This window comes from Microcaecilia unicolor, chromosome 2, assembly GCF_901765095.1.
Source record: "Microcaecilia unicolor chromosome 2, aMicUni1.1, whole genome shotgun sequence".
In the NCBI taxonomy this organism is placed as follows: domain Eukaryota; kingdom Metazoa; phylum Chordata; class Amphibia; order Gymnophiona; family Siphonopidae; genus Microcaecilia; species Microcaecilia unicolor.
The window spans coordinates 294,257,352-294,277,177 of record NC_044032.1 but is presented as its reverse complement, the minus strand read 5'-3'; the positions used below and the strand labels follow the sequence as shown (position 1 = coordinate 294,277,177).

Genomic DNA, 19,826 nt, shown 5'->3' with positions numbered 1-19,826 from the left:
ATCGGCTCATTAACTAATTAAGTTGCGTGCACAAATCCAGAAAATGACCGGATTGGTGCTCACAACTTAAGTCACATTATATAGAATCCAGGGACATGTGTGTTCTTCCACCACATTTTCAACACACCAAAAACAAAGCAAACAAAACCTGCATGTAGAAAGTTCCTTTCCTCTTCATTTTCTGCATATATCTCACTGCAATTTTGACATTCCTGCTCATTTTCAAGATGATGGCTGAATGTTCAGATGCAATTGTATCAGTTTGAAGACAATGAGCAAAAACTCTTATCGCGCCTGTGCTCACAGAACCGGATGGGAAAAGTAAAATGATTAAACTGTATTTGCTGATGGCAATATACCTTACAAATGCCTGTGCTGCATTCTGTTATGTTTCTATGGATTTCTCTCTTCTCTCTTGCTCGTTGGAACCATTGTCCCATTCCTACCTACCCTCCGACAACTATTATTAATGTCAGAATCTAAGCCCACCTGCCTAAACCGCTGACTATTAAACAAAACCAAATAAACATTATGGGTATTCTAAGGATCTCAGTTCCTAACTTAATTTGGAACAAACAAGACTGGCAAAGAAACACTTGGAAATCCAAGACAAGCACATTAAAAAGTTTAAAAGACAGCGGATGTCTCAAATTGCTAAACACAGGAAAAAAAAGTAGATAGGTATCAAGCTTTAACCAATACGTGCACTGGAGGGCCATCATGTCTTTGTTCTCTGACTAATAAACATCATCTTTTAACTGATCTCATAGAATAAAATGATCAAAATAGCTGTGTGCAAGGCATCACATCCCACCAAATGCTCTGTCGTCTCTTTCTCTTTTGATTTTGTCTACTTTTTCCCCTTTAAAGGCCCTTTTTGCTCATTGCCAGACAAGTTATGAAATAGCCACCCCTGGCAACTCCAGCATCAGGTCAAGTCTGATCTGCCTTAATAAAAAGAATGTTGGCTTACATAGGTCATATCTTAATTTAAACTATTACTGGGGGAAGGGTGTGGGTTCAGGGTCGGTGGGAGGAGGGGGGGGGGGGGGAAACCAAGACCTTGTGTTAACTATTTAGACCCATGCTAAGCTGAAAGCCAGAAGAGACTAATTCTTCATGCAGTTACGTCCTCTGTCTCCTTCACCCCCACCTAAAAAAGGAAAAAAAAACTAATGCAAAAAACTTGTGGCTATTGACCTTAATGAACAAAAGTACTCTTGTTCTAAGATACCGTTGTATACTGTAACAAATGAGGACAGACCAAAAGCTGTAAGGATTTCCCCCCTTCTGTGCACAGGAGGAAAAAAAAATAAAGAAACCTTATTGTGTAATACTGTATAAGGCCCTGTAGGATGCAAAGTTCTTTATATTATGCTACAGGCCTGCAATGGTAAAGCTTTTATTATCTTTTAAAAAATGGTTAATTGCATAAATATCTCCAATTCCAAACCCAGCTACAGGCTGCAAAATGGGTACACTTGTCTTGAGCTGCATGACCCCTTAAAAAAAAAAAAATTAAATGTCGGCAGACAGCCTTTCACTATTGCAGCATTCCGAGTAAAGTTAGATGTAATACTGTTTTAGATTAATTCTGTTTGTGTATATTATTTATGAGTGTGTATTTGTAACCCGCCTTGTTAAAGGTGAGATATACATTTTAAAATAAATACATAAATACAAAGCGTCCAGAAATGCAAGACGTCTGAGCTATTGCATCGTACATAACAAGTCTGTGAACTGCACGTCTGGTCAGTATGAGGCCTGGCCTGGCTTATTATTGTCATACTATTAAATCTGGGTTACGTTTGCTTTTTTTTTTTTTTTGCACGTCTGTGTTTTGTTTGTGATGAATGCAGCAGCATATTCAGCTCCCAGAGTTTGTTTTATCTGTATTTGCAGCCTGAGCACACATCAGTAACAAAAACAAGCATGAACACACGTGCGGTTGCACACATAGAGAAGCACACGTCATAGATGACTGCTTCCATGTGGACAAGCACATATATACATGCACATCTGTGCAGTGACTGTCTTCAGGTGACCTAGCAGGAAAGAAAATACAGCACATACAAAATGGTTTATTACTGACTGCAAGTTTGCCAGGATAAATTTGATCCTTCTAAGGTGTGCCAAAGAGCTATATTTGTGTCTTCCCCTTTCTAGCCAATACATGTCTGTTTATCCTATGCCAAACTATGCCAATACAATTCCATGTGTGTGTGTGTGTGTGTGTGTGTGTGTCTAGGTCTGTATCTGGTGCATGTACGTACACAGTGTACTTCCCCCAGAGGAGAGATCTGCTAGCAGCCTCCACCCCTCAATGCTTCTGGGAAGACGGATAGCGCCCAGAAACACAGACACTAGGGAAACGCAGCCATGAACTCCTACCTGGCTCTTGCACATAGTATGCCAAGAAGAGATCCAGCTCCTTGACCGAGACAGTGATGTGATGCGGCTGGACACAGAGTGCCGCGTTGGTGCAGTGTGGTGACTTCATGAGCCTCTCGCCGTCCGTACTTTCCAAGGGGATGCCCTTGAAGAGGATCACCATGACTAGATCCAGGCGCCAGACCTTGTCCGCCTGCCGCAGGCAGTCGATCCTCCGGATCTTGCCTTTCTGATCAGGGTTGGACAGCACACAGCAGGGGTGCTTTTTCCCTGTGACGGTCAACACAAAGTCCTCCCGGTATTCCTGGCGGATGTCCTTGCGTAGCTTGGCGAGCAGCCTGGATGCCCACTTCTGTTTGATCTCTGGCTTCTCACTGAGCAGCTCATCCTTCACCGCCCTCTCCTCATCTTTGGACATCCGCTTCTCGTGCTTCTTGAAATACTTGCGCTTTCGGGCTTGGAGGTTAAACCAAGTGTAGGCAATGGCGCGGACGTGGGGAAGAAGTGCTTCAATGAATGGATGGAATTCATCCTGGGGAGAGGAGGCAAGAGAAAAATGCAAAACAGAAAAGTCAGTTTGGGCTCTTAAGTATGGTACAAATGCCAGGACACTTTCACTTCTGCTCCCCTCTTTCCCTCCCCCAAGAAAATTTACACTTTCTAGCACGCACTCAGCAAGGTACTGGCCCAGAAATAGCCACAAAGAGCTCAGTTCCTTTATTCTTCAAATAAACAGAATCGAGAGAAACAGGCATTGGAACATTATTCGGTTCTCTCTATCCAAACAAACATAAAGGTTTTTGTTTTGCCTGGCCCCTTCCTCCCCCCCCCCCAAAAAAAAAAGTCCTCAGCAGCCAAGTTGTGCAGTGCGGTTTGATCATACAGCTCTAAGATATCTAACCGGCTGGCCAACACTGAGAAGTACCATTTTTGATGTATTTTGTTTCACAAAGAGCAAGCAGCTCGGAGAACAGGAATCCAAGCTGAAGTGTTCAGGAGGTGGGTGCGGATGCCACAGCTCATTTCTCTGCTCTGTGGCACAGGAACACAAAGCGTATGCATGCTCAGTGCAACGCCACCACGGTTCCCGCTTTCTGAGCATGCTCTCAGCAAGAAGCTGCTGGCGGCAACACAGAGCATGCGCCACCAGACTCACTTTGGGTCCCCTCCTCCCCCCCCCCCCATTATGGAACACCACAGCATTCCAGTACTGGGACAATACCATTCCAACAGTGGAAACTAGAAACTAGGGGTTCAAGCAAGGAGAGGAGGCAGACAACAAAATAGCCGACGGCGTAAAACCCCCCTGTAAAAGGGGTGCTATATTTTGTGTCCTGCAGAATTTTTGGAAGCCTCATTTGTGTCCATTTATAGGCACATTTTTAAAACACATTTCGAACATATTTTTGCTTTAAATAAAGATACTTTTTCAACAGCGCCGGGGAAGGGGATTTGAGGCACCCAGAGAACGGGTTAATTTGTTTACTGATCACATGGCTGCAGCAATTATTCCAAAACCCCTGAAAAAAAAAAAGAAATCAGTCGGGAGCTGGACAATGAAAATGGCAAGTTGGCACAAAGTTTACATTCTTTCTGCTTCTGCATGCTGTGGCAGGGTGACATTAGGAGTGCATCATCGCTCAAGCACTGCTTCTGTGCAAGCCATGCAAGTCTCATGGAGGCTCCCACAGAAACAAAGTCCTCTCCTACCATGGAACACTACCTGCTTCTGGGTTTGGTGTTTTCACCCCTTCCCCCAATCCTATTGCACACTACAAGATGGCCTAAGCCCATATTCTGTTTGCTAAAAAGATATTTTGTGTTTTTTTTGCAATGCTTAATTCATTGCTGCCAGCTCTCGAGAGGTAGCTTGTGCCATTTAGGTATTACGACCTTGGATTATGCAAAAATAAAAGCTACACATATTTCCTGAGCTGCATAAATGAGGGAATTATCTGGAGATATTTACCCTGTGGCCTTTTTGCACAAGCCATAAAGAAAAATAAATTAAAACTATTCAGGTCTGCTTAGAAAAGTAGGTAAAATGGTGAGAGGGAGTATTTGGCCCTTTCCTAGACAGGTTTACTCCAGTGCGAGATTGCCTGTATACCACTGAGTTTTTCAGACTAGTGCCCTTACACATGGACAAGATTGTACAATCAGAGCAAACATAAATCGAACAGCCCTATTATATCAAACTGCAAAGAAAACTACATAGCAAAACTAGCCCTTAACTATTTCACTTGGACTAGGCAACTTAGCCCCCACTGATTGACTCCAACATACAAACCATAATAAGTCCAGCCCACGGACTTTGCATCCCATCTTCTGATTTATGACTTAGGTTTATTTAAAAAGATTCAAATGCATTCATTAACAGATAGATGCATTGTACTAACGTGAAAATGCTGGATGTTCCACTGTCAATTTCATAAAATTAAATGTTTATAAGGGGATGTTAACTACAGAATATCACTCAATCTTCATAAGCAAAATCCTTTAACAACACATCCGCATTTTGCTATTTAGATGAATGGGCAAGAGGACAGTGCTGTGGCCAAACTAACAACCCAGCATCCGTAAGAGCCTGAAACAAGCTTCCTCAGCTCCGATGAGCACATTTCGGCACCATACCAATTGCAAGAGTGGCAGGGAGGAAGCTGCTTCTAGCAGGGACTTATACAGGCTCAGTCAGGGTACTCCTACACCTCACCAACTAGCAAAGAGTTAAACCACAATCTCTCCTTTGTGTGGGAAGGCAGTCTTGCACTGACAAACCACAGGCCCATGATAAGAGTTTCCCTAGCTCTGCACTCTTTCCTGGTGCCATATTTTTAATTTTCACTTGCTTTTCTCATTGGAAAAAAACTATGCCAAGTTGTTAGGGGGTTCCCCCTTTTCTTCATAGAATAATTTTTCCAGAAGATTCCTTAATAAATATATGAATTTTGGTTCTTTATATCCATATCATATAAAGAATCTATCAATTTGTTTTCCATAATGCAGTTTCACAATAGACTTGAAAAATAAGTATATGAAACATACTAGATGGTGAGAAAAAGCTCTTATTCAGAGTAAGTACAATCTTTTTAAAGCTTTTTTTTTTTTCGAGTATCAGACACCATACTTCTTGTTTAAACAACAGGCCCATGTATTAGTTTTGTACCAGTTTGCAAAAAGCTTTCACATTTATCAACCAAGAAATCTCATCATTACAGTGGGGGAAAGCAGTGGCCGAATCATAATACAGGAGGACCTCTGTGCTTCAGATCCTAACAGTACGAGGATGTGCCTGGCCATCTTGGATATACTTCTAAAACTTTCAGAGGACCTTCTCTACCAATTTTAGATTTAGGCAACACAGAAATTATTATTCTGTTAATGACTGGCTGACAAAATGTTTAGATTGTTTGCTATCCTTTGAACGCAGCTATCACTGTGTCAGCTCTTACTGATTGCACTCCTTTATACGAATGAAAAAGAAATGAGACTCAAATTCATTGTATTTACTAATATCGGTATGGTATGCATAAGATTTCACCGTATCTGTCCTAAAATCTGTTTCTGCCACTGTTTTCTATTATATATACGCAAACATAAATTTAAACATAAACATGTGAACTTTATCTCATCATAAATATTTTTTTCAGAGCTTCTCTGTGAATCTGGATTCCTTACTAATGAAAAACTACTTGCCAAGAAGCACCTCATTAAGAAAAAAAGAAATAAAATCCTAAATAATGTTTTGGTATCTCTCACTCACATTTTTCATAAAAATGTTAAAAACAAATACCCACACCTTGAATGTGATAGGTATATTTATACGCATGGTAAGGGTTAAGGCAATATTAGCAATGATTATTCAAATTGCACACACTCTTCTTAGATGGGTCTTTTACAAGATGTTAACATCCTGATTTACAAATAAATGTTTCTTTTTAATTTCTGTATGAGACTCACATGTATCTGTACATATAGTTATGCCACGCACATGAGGATGAGGATGATGACACAGCATATTCACCTACATGTGCTGCTGTTAATGAAGATTTTTTTTAATTCAGCTTATAATACCTTAAAATATTATATTTAGTATCAGCGCACATACAGGAGTTTTCAGGGATTTTTATAAGGGAGATTCTAAGAAAAGACATTGAACTTTTTACTTCTTTGTTCTCCACTGGCCTCCCATTATCTTTACATTGCGGAAGTGTAATGTAAGAAACTACGCACCTAGGCCAATCGATGTTCACAAGCGATCTACAATTCCTGCTTTTACTAGATGGCTGCATTCCACAAAAAAAAATAATAAAAAAAAATTAAAAAGTAGTGCTGGGCCACCAGAAAGAAAAATATCGTTAACATTAGTTTAATAATGTATTTGCCTCTGATAGACAAAGAAATGCCCTTGCTTGATGTTCAGAACAAGAGACCCTGGCAATCCTGAAAGTTTGCATTATTAAACATTTCTGAACTTTAGAAAACTATCACCTCTTTCCATGCCCTGGTTTTCTTTCAATATACTGTGCCTGTACGTACAGAGCGTTTTCTCTGGGACATATGGACAGACAGGATCACAGCTGACTAGTGGATTCCTTTGCTCGATGCAAGAAAAAATTAGGCAACGATAAAGGGTCTAAAGAAATTTATAATCATAAGCAAAAACAAACCAGCTCCTCTCATGCTCCAACTAGCAAACAAACAAAAAAAAGTTCTATAAAGTGTTAGTTCAAATCCATATTCAGAACAACACAAAAAAACCTGAAATCATCCCCCATATTGTATCTTACTAGTAGTATACCCTTGCTGACAGGCTTGCTTTCTGGTCACTTAAATGTTTTCAATGTGTACTGAGCTATGGCTCAGTGGTTACTGAGACTCAATAATTGTATACATCTGCCCCATTCTGAAAGGAAGATATCACACCGAATTGTTAGAAACAAAAGCACTGGAATTAGGAGACCAGATACAGATATCTCAGCGACAACATTTTTCCCATTTATGCGTAAGAAAATGTGTTGGCACATCTGGCCTTATAACTGACAAATAGTTGCAAGGTTTCTAAAATATTTTAATATGGAACATCCAATGGAAAGCTGCAAATAAAAGGTTAACGTTTAAATGTACCAAAGCTAGATCCATTCTTGACCCCCCCACCCCCAGCCTTTTTTAATGAATAATTTCAAATCATGATGCATAAATCCCTATCTTTTAACCTGTTTTTGAACTTGTCGTCAGAACCTGCACAATATAATGACAGCTTGCTGAGGCTGTTTTAAAAAAATAAAATCTAGAATGTAAGAAATCTGCTGATTAAATGTACACTGGAACTTTGTAAATCATGTGAAGTACTCCTCCAGTCACACAGAACATAAATAATATCAGATGGCTGTAACCACACCAAAGAATTACTAGAATTACATATAAATTTGAGGACACATTAAAAATGTTTTCACTGCAGGTTTTCTTTTGGGGGTGGTGAGAAAGAGAAACCCTTAACATGTACAACTAAGGGTATAAAATTATTTTCAACTAATGATTTATTTTAAAACACCCTAACAAGCCCAACTGATTAAAAAAAAAAAATTGGACCAAATGAAGACAGTTTGAACTGAAAGAAGAAGATTTACATTAGGGGCCACTGCACAGAACAGAATGGATGCAAGTCAATACTTAAGACACCCACTGCCATGTCCATTACTCCCAGATCAAAGATGATAGTAATGCTTCATAAAAATAATGATCAATCTGTGCTCCTAAGTATATGCTCTGAAAAATAAATCAGGAGTGTACAAACCAAGCTGGGCAAAATTAGTGCATTATCAAAATATACACTCCTGTTTTACTTTTAAACAAAAAAAGGGGGAGGGCATCTGGGTGCTACTCCTTTGCATACAACTAAAATAAAGTTCATGCTCACTTGGTGAAAGTATATGTAAGTCAATCACATTCAGATGCCAAACAAAATATAAACAGTACAAAAAAAAAGTGTCAGCCAAAAAAGCTACAGGACTGCATCCAATCACTGAATAAGCCTTATCATTGTTTTCATCTTCATTCACAATTCATGAACGCCTCGGCTTTTCGGAAAACAGAACGCTTTCTAATTATCAGGGCATTTAAATGTCAATGATTCCGCGCACTAAAAATACTAAACATTTCTTAATAAAGAAAATGCCAGCGGATCAGCCTCTGCCCCCCGATCCCTCGGCGACTGCGTGGTTTGCTGGTGGGTAAGTTGGCAGTTTGTTTGACAAGCTTGCTGGTTATAAGCGATCCCACACATATAGTTTTGGAAGAGGTGCAGAGCTGATCTACTCTTTCCAATCGTTAAGAACTGTTGCACTAACTTCTTAATTTGGCAATCAGAAAAGACACCTACAAGCACACTCTATGAACTTTCCCTGTGACTTCTTCATATTTTTAACTGGAGCTTTAAGGCAGCCTGTGTTGTGTCCAGCTTCATCAAGCAAATGACATAGCAAAAGTCTTTGGACTGGATCGAGCAACATTGGCTATCAGAGGCCAAAGTAATAGGGTTCCCCAGCTATTTCATTTTGCCTACACTGTATTACGGACCACAGCGTCAAACTCGCAAAATACCCTCCCTAAGATAGAAATAGGGAGACTGTACTTAAAAAGTATATATTATCAATTGTTTTATGGAAACAGTTATGGCAGCTGGTTCACGTTTACGGAACTGCAAAACAGGAAGTCTCGTCCAAGCGATTACCCCGCCGTTAGTAAAGGCTATTCTCAAATTAAGCTTTTACAGTATGTGGCAGGACACATTGGTCGCTCTCGTGGATTAGATCCCAGATGGAAATCAGCAAAGGATCGTCAAAACCCGAGAGTCTGGACACGCACACAATGCAGGGAGCTTAAGCCACATGTTTGCACGTTTATCCAGTAGATTTAAAAAAAAAAAAAGCCTCCATGTCTTTTAGGACAAACAAAAGCCACTGAACACGTTAATGGATCGGGATATTTGGTGGTAAGTGATTATTTTGGAAACACTAATGCATCCCTGTGATGTTTCCTGAAGACCCTCTCCATGCATAGGTATGGACGGGCCCCCTTCACCCCTCCCCCCCCCCTCAGGATTGCATTCTTTCACAATATTTTGCTGCAAGAATGATCAGCAACCTTTCAATGAGTCAAGAAAGCCCGCATGTGCTGCAGAAACTTTGTCCTGACTATATCCTTGGTATAAGATATATAGATACAAAGATTTATACCTGAGTGAGACAGATAGGAGAATACATCCTCGCTTCTCTTTGAAACGCACTTCCACAGCTCCCAAGAACCATGAAGAGGAATGCTTTCACCTATTCATTTTACAGTCATCTGAGACTAAAGCCGAAATCAATCGGGAAAGGGGGGGGGGGGGAGACTGGGGTGGAGAGGCAGATAATTTCACAACACCAAGGTTGCCTACAAAGGAAAAAAAATCCACAGCAGGAAAATATAATCAGTTTGCTGTCCTATACGCAGAAAACGCAGGTCCCCTCTTCTTAAACGTGAGCCTCAGCCTCCTCTTGCCGGAGCCGCTCTGTGCAGGTCGCTGTCACACTAAGGTGGGGGAGGGGTAAGGTAAAGTGAGAGGTGAAGCCAAATAGCCCCCCCAAGAAAGTAGATGATCCTAGAGCAAATCCAAAATCGGGGGGGAAAAATCAAATAATCCAAGTAATTCCTCCTCCACCGCCACCCCCGCATTAAAAAAAAAAGTGTTTTGTTTTGTTAGAGCCCCATGTGGTGGCGACTGGAGTTCCCGGGCAGCCACCTCTCCTCCTCCTGTCATATAGCAAGAAATGATCGTTGGAGGTTTTCAAAGCCTAAACCTGCCCCCACCCACACCCTGCATTCTCCTGCTTCCTTCGCTCTCCCTCTCTCTCTCTCTGCCCTCCGCCTCCCTCCCTTCTCTGCTGCTCAACCTGTACGAGCTCCACCCTCCCCAGCGCTCCAGCTCTCCCAGTCAGCATCTAGGATTTATTACTATTAGTATTTATCATCATCATTTAATTACACGATCAACCTTCCACTCCTTCCTCTTCGGCTCCTCCTTTCTGTCGCCAGTGCCCCTGCCCCAGGGATTCCGCTTTCCTCTCATTCACACACTCACGTATATATATGTATGTGTACAGTGCAAGCGGGCAGGGAAAGCCCGTTCGAGTACACGGGCCTGGGACGCGCTTCTTCCTATTTTGCTCAAACTCCCGAGATAGACAAAGCAAAAGAAAGTTGGGAAAATAATAGTGATCTACTCGTTCCCCAAGGAGGCAAACAGAAACCCAGTCACAAAATAGAATAAAGGAGGGAGGGGGAGGGTCTGTCTCCCCCCCCCCCCCCCCCCCCCCCCCCCCACCCCAATCCCAGTCTCTGCCTGCCATCTCCTTGGGCAGTTGCAGGGCAGCCAGGGTATGAAGTGTTAACCGAGGGCACGTGTGTGCAAAAGGCAGCTGAGCAAAAAAGGGACGTGGACTGCACTTTATTGTATTTTATTTATTCATTCATTTTGCAGGAGAGTTAAAAAAAAAAAAAAAAAAAAGGAAAAGTTGGTTTGTTTTTCATCTGTGCTCGGGTCCCGTAATGGAAATAAGGAGACCCTCCGCGGCCACCAGAGCCGGAGAAATGAACCTTTTGCGCTGCGGCTGCTGCACCCTCCTCCCACCCCACCCCTTCGGCTGGTACCGCGCGCGGCTCGTTTTACACATCCTCCAGACTCCCAGAACAAAAAGCCAGAGAGACAGACGGAGCAGTGGCCGAAGAGCGCCGTGAGTAGCCGAAGCTTTCAGAAATCGGGGAGGGGGAGGGCGCCTCACGCACCACAAGGTGACACCGGGGTTCCCCGCTCTTCTTCTCGACAGGGCTGTGTGGCGGGGAGGGGGGGGGGACGGGAAGACAGAGGACACGAGTCTGTGCAGCTTGCAAGTAGAAGAAGAGACTTCAAGAGAGGAAACTGGCGAGGAAAGCTGGAAGCTGAAGGCCGAAAAAAAAACCCGAATGATAGTAATCATCCTAAACATAAAGTGAACCCCCCGACCCGAGTCTGTGCCCCCCTCCCCCCCCCCCCCCCCCCAGTCCCTTGCACGCTGCAGCCTCTCCTCGTGAGTTTTCTTTCTGGGACCTGGTGCTCTAAAAACTTTTCTGCTGCCCTGGGCCTCACATATTCAGATCAAACCTCTTCTGCGCAAATCTGTCTCACATCACACCTTGCAAGGGAGGGGTCACTGTTTCATCCCCACTTCGCCTGGGGCGACTAAAACCTGCTCTGCAATCGTCCCAAAATTATAGCAACCCCCGTCCCCCACCCCAGAAAAGGAAGCGGGATGGGCCAATTATATCATGTATAAATATCCTTTTGGCACCCTATATTCAAGCCCTGTGTAATAGCGCCCGAACGGACTTCCTACAAACCTTGCTTCTGAAAGTTTACAAATAGGATCAATTTCACTTGCTTTCAGGGACAGAAAAAGAAAAAAAAATCCTGTTCTGAAAAATTAGCTAACGCAAATGTTTTTTTTAATGATTTTTAAAATAACTGTACATATTTGAACCCATTCTCCTAGGTTTTTTTGTTTGTTGAAGGACAAAAATACACACAAAGAAAAAGTGAGAGAAAGAACGAAGCGCGGTCCTATTTTGGTAGGTTATCAGGGGTGGAAAAGGCCCACCTATTATAGACGCTCAGATTCTGACATAGGCTGATAACGTAAACTTTTAAAGCAACCCCTGGATGGGAAAGAGCCCAGTATAAAAGTAAAGGTACTAAGGTACCAAAGTACCAAGCCCTGAAGACTTTGTGTGACTTTATTCATTTATTTATGTATTTATTTTGGCAGGCTGTCGGTGGAGTGAAAGTTTGTCTTCCCCATTCATTCAGCCTCCACCCCTAGCCCTCCGGTTAAGGTCGGGTACTCAGTTACCTACAGTGGATGGACGGCTGAGTTGACCAGAGGCCGGCTAGATCTCATCAGTCTACATCTCTCCCTAGTGTACACCCACACACGAGGGTATGAAGAGCAGGGGAAGACTTGTTCTTTACAATTTGTGCCATTTAATTGGGGGGGAAAAATTCAAAGCAATGCAAGTTCTGGCTGAGAATGAATTAGGACCCAAGGCCAAGGCTAGAGGCCAGCGCTGAAGTCATAGATTCAGCTTTCAAGCAGGCAGGGCTTTCCTGTCCGGCTTTTTTTTATTTTTTTTTAGTTCTGTCCAACTCCCCCCCCCCCCCCCCCCATTTCCACACAGAAAGCAAAGAGCAAAGCTGACGGCCCAGCTCGAAAGACAATGTAAATTTACTCAGCTTTGCAACCCATTTTTATACTGTTCCACCACTTCCTAAAATACATTCTTGACTCTGGCATTTCCTTTTCCAGAAACAATCATACCAGGGTGGTGGAGAAAATACCTTGGCGGAAACAGGGAGTCGATGGAGATTTACCGTTAAGACGCTCCCCAAATAAAATATGCCCCCACTCTCTTCCGCAGCTCTTAACTCCGAGCTCCTTGAGACAGGAAATAGCGAGGGGAAAAGACCCCCCCCCCCCCTCCTTTTTGCAGTGCGCACTCCCTGGTTAATGGGCTCTTTTGCTGTAGCAAGCGAAAAGCAGGCTACTTAGAAAAATATTTGATTTAGAGGGGAGGGTGGTTTTTTTGTAGACGAAACATTAATAAAACAGCTCATTTCCCTGAATACGAACAATGACGGCATTTCTTAGCAAATAAAAAGTTATCTTTAATGATATCCTTTTGGTATCCTATTTTCAAAAGGGTCCCGTCAGTATCTGAATGGAAAATGGCTTTCGAAAACAGCGACTGTTTTCTATTTGCTTTGGGGAAAAAAATGAGTCGCTAATTTATGCTAAATATTTAGACTTTAAGGATTCTTAAGAGTATTTTATCAGATGTTATATATGTTGATATTGGATTTTTCGACTTATACTGTTTACATTTGCATGCACTAACTTTTTTAGTACCCAAATATAAATAGTAAAATGAAACCTAATAGATATTTAAAATTCTGACCAATCAAACTTTTGAATAATGTTTACAGATGTTCTATTCTGCATGAAATCTTAATTCCAAGATTCCAAGTATGTGCGTTTTTATTATTATTATTATACACACACCACACACACACAATCTATAAAAAATGAACCAGATTCTAAAATTATAGCAAGTTGCACTGCACAACACATTTCCAAATACTGCTAGTTTTGGTACACAGGTATAATAATAAGTCACACACACTACATATCAACACCACCTATGTATTGTATTTATACAAAGGCCAAACAGACTCCAAAAATAAAGTCCCAAGTTCAGGATGCCAGAAGTCTATTTCAAGACAAAACGTGATTCAGTGAATCAGCCCCTACCCCTGCCAAAGAATGGAAGCAAAAGTCTTAGGAGTCCATTTTCTAAGTGGCAGTAAGCGCTACCACGTGCTTCCCACATGCCAAAACGCACTACCACCAGGAGTTCAGCTCAAGCATCTGCACATACTTTCTTGGTGCTAAAAAATACTTTATATTTCTCAGTGCCAAGGGTGTCTTCGGGGGGGGGGGGGGTGCTAATCGGTTAACACAGCTACATTGCCGCATGCCTACCGATTAGCACATGGTTAGCGTATGAACCCTTTCCGCCTACTAAATAGGTTTTGATAAGGACTCACACGTTAATGGCCACAAGCTAATTTGGAAATTAGCACCTGGTCATTAAAAGAAAAATGGAAATGAAGCCATTTTACAGCTGTCTCAAAAATGGCCTCAGCATGTGGGTTAATCCTAGAGCATGGCCCCTTTTAACGCAGCTTAGTAAAAGGGCTCCTCAGTGAATCAGGGCCCACAGGAACAGGGGCAGATGGGGCAATTTTATAACAGATCACCTAAAAATTTCCCAAAACATGCCTCTTTTATAATGGCTCCTGCAATAGTTAAGACCCAGTAGGGCACAAATGCTCTCAGCAAGTTTACACCTGCTTCAAGACAGGTGCAACTATGAGTATGGGAATATGCACCTACATCACAGCTCTCTTCCAGCCAAAGGCAACCTGTGCAAATCCCTAGCTCTTGTGGACATGCCTACTTGTAAGCATTTATTCAATGCAATTTTCACTGCCAAACATGCTTTACCCACAGAAATTGATTTATAAAATGACCCTCTAATATCCTGAAATAGCAGAACACTGAGGTCTGCACCAAGGACCCAAATTTAGCACTGAGATACTAATGAATGATAGGGCACACTACAGAAAAAGAGTTGGCCCTGGTGCCCCATGATAAATACTGCCAGTATTGTCCTGGGATCTATGGCTGAGAAATTTCTCAGAAAAATAACCTAACAGGAAGTGTACAGAATTTTATCCAGTTTTGTATGAAAACTCTCAAACTTTGAAAAAAAAATATTTTTTTTTTCCAAAGCTGAAGAGAATTTCTAAAGCAAGTCACCAAACTGACCTCCCACTACTTTTCAGATGTGGTAAATTTGGAACAGAATTTGTCTTTTTGCATTGTCATATTTGTAAATAGCAGCTTTGCCCTTCCCCCTGTAATTGCTTTTTCTTACCATTAGAAAATTATGACCTCCCATTTCCAAATAGAAATAAAGACACTGGGCGTTGGACAGATAGGGCAGCATTATTAGCCTGGAGCCTGATTTTTCCCATATCCCACAGACACAGAATGGGAGAAAGCCTTATAAATCAAGCACAAAAGGAGGGAACTTGTCACAGTATATCTGGACTTAGGAAGCGCAGAAAGAAAGAGAGAAATATTTGTAGCGCCAAATGATAGCTCAGCTTTATAAATATAATCTCAGAGACTTGATTATTCACTTTTTACTCCACTTTTGCAAGACCTACACAAGGAAAAAATTAGAGAAAAGCATTAGCAGAAAACGGATGCGATTTTTTTTCCGTCCCTCCATGCTAACGGTCTAGTGCTGTAAATGAATCACATTTTAAATGTACCAAAACTTCTACCTTTTCCGTAAAGAAAAAAAAATCGGAGAGAAAAAAAAAGACCTAACAGTACCATCTCTCTCTGGTCCAACTGCATTAGAGGCTCGTCTGAAGAGCCCACGGCTGCCCCCAGGGTGGAAGAGGGGCGACGGGGTTCGATCCACTTTAGGGATTACCCCACTCTTAGGAGAGAAATCCGCAACGACTCCAGCATAAAACTCTCAGCTCAGAAAGTTCCTGCTGCATACAAACAAACGAACGCTACTTTCAGCCGAAGCTTTCTCCAGTCCCTGAAGCAGTATCCTAGCACCACCATAATGAATTGGGCGATTAATTTACTGCCCACGGACTGCCCTGCTATCACCGAGGCCATAAACAGCGCTCTCAAGTCAGCCCAGGCTTTTCCTTTGTATAGTATAAAGTCAAGCACCCGCCACCACCACCCCAGCCTAACTTCATTTCACCTTATTTCAATTCGCCCTCTTTTTTTGGTGGGTTCACCTTCTCAAAATTAGCTCAGGGAGCCCTGAGCTTGTAAGGTGTTTCTTGCCTATGCTGGCAACATCCCTCTTTTTTCGGAGTCTTTAGGCCTGAAAACATTCAATAACTTTTTTTTCCCCTTTCAAGTGGATGTCAGCACCAGCTCTTTTTCATCTGCACCTCCAAAAAAGTTTTGCTTTTCAACTCAAAACCTACACGTGCGGTAGAAAATAATAATAGTACCTATCAACATTGGGTGTAATGTGGCACAAATAATAATAATAATAATAATAATACGTTGTCATCTATCTAGCCTGATAATTTGTCGCCTGCCTCTGTATCCCTTGTTGCATTCCTTTATCTATGCAAACTCCACTAATGCTGTTACTGAAACCAAAGAAATGGGTGAAAGTTAAACAATTGTAGCCACATCAAAGCCAGCTATATTTTATTTTGCCAGGCTCAATTAAATAGAAAAATAGGTTACCTATCCAACACAGCTTTTGAAACTATAACAGCAAATATGTATATATATATATATATATATATATATATATATATATACACAGCATTACATTAGATATACAACAGCAAACGTTTGCAGTGCGATTGTAACCCCATTGAGCAGAAACATTATTCAATACTTGTATCACAGTGCAAAAAAGAAAACCCCACAGGATTTTGTGTTATTAAAGTTTTAATACCCATCTCTCTTGACTTTCTGCCAGGAATGCTATTATTTCTAGGATGGTATTTTATAACCCGATCCATTTTATTGTTTCAAATTTACATTTAAGTGCAAGCTAAAAAAAAAAAATTGCGTTAACATAACTCCCTGAACACAAAGTAAGCCTTAAAAAAAAAAAAAAAAAAAGCAATGTCTAACTATTTGCTCGACCCGGCGCTTTTATTGGATCAGTTTTTTTTTAAATTTAAAGTTAACTTCTCCATAGAGTTTTAAATTTTAAAGCAGGCAGAAGCGCAAGATAGGTTTAAAAAAGTTAGAATTAATCTTGTGTGTTTTGGCGCCCTTTCCAGGCCAGCTACTGTAAAAATGAAGAGAGAGAGAGAGAGAGACGTGGAGGTCTTGTCTGTCCCGTCTCAAGTTCAATGCCAACTCTTCCAAGAGGAGGAGGAGACGGCCGTGTTCACAGCCCTTAATAAGAATTCAGATCACGCCACATCGGCATCTTGTGTCAAAGTCGAAAACTGCCTTCCCCGCCCCCTTTCAGTCCCAGAGATGCCAAATCCGCACACACCGCGCTCTCAACCACAACCTATGGATGGGACACTGTGCTTTAGAATGTGGTCGGATACTGACACACACACACGGTCAGACGGTGAATACTACTGCTGCACACATGCATCTCAACAGAAAAACCAACAGAAGAGAAAGATCAGCAATGTTGGAGGTGGGGGGAGGGGGATCTAGGGCACGTACATGAAACACCACCTCTATAAGGTAAAACGCGGGGCGCCAGATAACCAGACACAGTGTAAAATCACATAGTGGCTGAGCAAAACGTTATAACTACAGCGAGATCGATTGCTTTAGAATAAGAAAAGCCTAGATTAGCAGGAAGAAGGGGTGAGAAGTGACAATCAGAAATGTTAGGGAAATGGCAGGAAGGGGGGGGGGGAGAGGAAAGAAAACTAGTTCCAAAGGAAAGCCGAAGTCACATTTCCATAGATCTTGCAGCGTTTCACTGCTCTTTGGCTGCCAGAAGAGGGAAAGAAAGAGAAAGGGAAAGATGGGAGGGGGAGGGGAGAGTCAAAGTAGGAAATGTGCCAAGTTCAGCACTTTTGGACGCCAGCTTTATCAACTGATTCCTTGGCAGAAAAGAACGATCCCGATCCAAAAGCTGCCAAGAAAAAAAAAAACCACAAACACAAACAGTTCTACTCCCTCTTCTAGTTCAGCCTACAGAGTCCTAGAAGCATTTGGGGAGGGTTCAACGAGACAGACACATATCCACTGAGTGAGACAGCAGAGAAACAGAGACCAAAGCTTATAGAGTTGCTGGAAAGGCGATCCACAAGTCGAATTCAAGAAAACTAAAAAATAAATAAATCGAAATATGTAAACCAATAAAGAAGGCGAAGAAAAGTCATTATTTCAATAGCACATACCATTGCACTGTATTGCATTAAATTAATGGGCTCCTGAAATCTGTGCACAACACTGGGCCGTTGACTTCACATTTCTCAGGTAACAATTTATTCTTTTCTCAAGGACTTTTTTGTTTGATTTTTAATTCCAGGAGTGTGTCCTTCAAGTCTTTTGTGTGTGTTTGAGCTACTTTTTATTTTATTATTATTATTATAAACAACAAAAACAAACAAAAGAAAACCCATAAAAGCACCAACACCAGTGCCGCCTCCACCACAGCAGGCTAAAAAAAAAAAAAAGAGTTGAGTTCTTGCCAACAGAAAAGGGGGGGAAAAAGGCGGTAAAGTGAAAAAGAAGGCAAACAAGCCCCCGCTCCGGCCCTCTCCCTCCTTGGGCTCAGTCTTCCTTCCTTCCTCTCTGATCTGAGGTGCTGCAGGGTGGCTTTTGCCGGCTCACTTGAACGCGATCCAGAAGAGGCTGATCCCTGCTCTTATTATTATTATTTTTTTTTTTCTTGGCTGCTCCTGGACGGCTCTGCGCACTGTCGGCTGCTGCTGCGGGCGCCTCTGGCTCTGCCCCTCTCCCTCGCCCCGTCGGCCCCCCTCTCGCTCTGGCGGCGCTCTGCAGATCCGGCTCCAGATAGCAGCGCCGGCCCAGCTCCTGGACGCCTTCCACTGCTCCTCTGATTGGTCGAGTCGTCGGCGCCCTAGAACCGCCCCTCCTCCTCTTCCCCCAGGGGGAGGGGGAAGGGGCTCCACTGCGGCAGCCGCTTATAGGAAGCCCCCGGCTCTGCCTCGCTGTTGCCCCAGGAAGCAGGTTGAATTTGCATATTCATCACAGGCCAGCCAATAACGGAGAGGAACAAAGAAAGAGGCGTGGTGGGGAGAGCGGACACGCCGGGCCGGGCGCAGGCACTGTCGCACATGTGCAATGGTTGGTTATGGGGCTGTTGCAGGCTCCTTCTTAGACTATCCCGCTATTAAGTCTTTCTTAAGACGTTTTCGGCAGGAACATTTGTTTCCTCTAGAAATTATATGGACTCTCCAATGCTCATTGTTTTTGTGGAAAAGTATTTTCTTTTATCAGCTTTGGGGAAATGTGCAACCTCTTCTCTCTTTTTATTTTGCCCTATAGAGGAGGGTATGCATTTCTTTTTCAGTTTCTCCGGTGTTGACTGGCAAGCAGAGTCTTGCTTCTGGGGCTGTACGTTTCAACTTTTCTATTTCTAATTAATCTCTCTTTTTCTATCTCCCTCTTACCCACCCAACCTATATTGTGTGCCGGGCGTCAAAGTACGCACACTACAAAGCCGCAAGGAAAATCGGGACAGAGAAAGATGAAGTAATTTAACGATATACTGTGCACACCGTGCCCTAAAAACCTTCTGCAATCTGTAACCACTTACTATAGTTGACCTGGCTTTATATGAGAAACAGAGCCAGCCTCAAATCCATCCACTTATCAATAATTCGTGCAACCGAAATAAGTGAATAAGGCCAATAGAAAAATATTTCTTGTCTGAGGCATCGAACAATGAGCAGGACGCCCCTTCCCCCCTCCACTTTGGTATGGCTAAGCATGTGCACTGCCGCTTTTGAAAAGGATTGGCACCCGCTCAACTGAGTGGGTAGCAATTCTTTTTCCCATGCCAAGAGAGGTCTGTGGGTTTTTTTTTTTTTTTTTTTTTTTTTTTTGCTGTGTGGCATTCAGGCTTTGATTGAGAGAACTCCACATTGTGGGTTGCAGATAGACTAGGGCTGATTCAGAAAAAAAAATAGAAAAAGGATCTCATCCTATAGCTGATATCAGTTAAATATTATGTTAGTAAGGTTTGGTTAGATATATAATCTTCAATCCTTATCTTCCCTCAAAGTAACCGTT

The 19,826-nt window shown here is 42.3% G+C and overlaps 1 protein-coding gene across 7 annotated transcripts in view; it reads right to left on the bottom strand.

Annotated features, from left to right (window-relative positions):
* The window catches only part of NFIB (nuclear factor I B), a 547,227-nt gene extending 529,077 nt beyond the window's left edge, over positions 1–18,150 (bottom strand). For 6 of the 7 annotated variants that reach the window (XM_030194283.1, XM_030194285.1, XM_030194284.1 and 3 more), the window contains exons 1-2: positions 9,630–10,274; positions 2,392–2,923 (exon numbers count right to left, since the gene is read on the bottom strand). In XM_030194283.1, coding sequence (XP_030050143.1) covers positions 2,392–2,923; positions 9,630–9,701 — 604 coding nt within the window. In that variant the 5' untranslated portion in view covers positions 9,702–10,274. Of the gene's footprint in view, positions 1–2,391; positions 2,924–9,629; positions 10,275–17,965 lie in introns of those variants that run through there. The other variant, XM_030194287.1, reaches the window with a different exon arrangement.
* Positions 18,151–19,826: the final 1,676 nt, after the last annotated feature.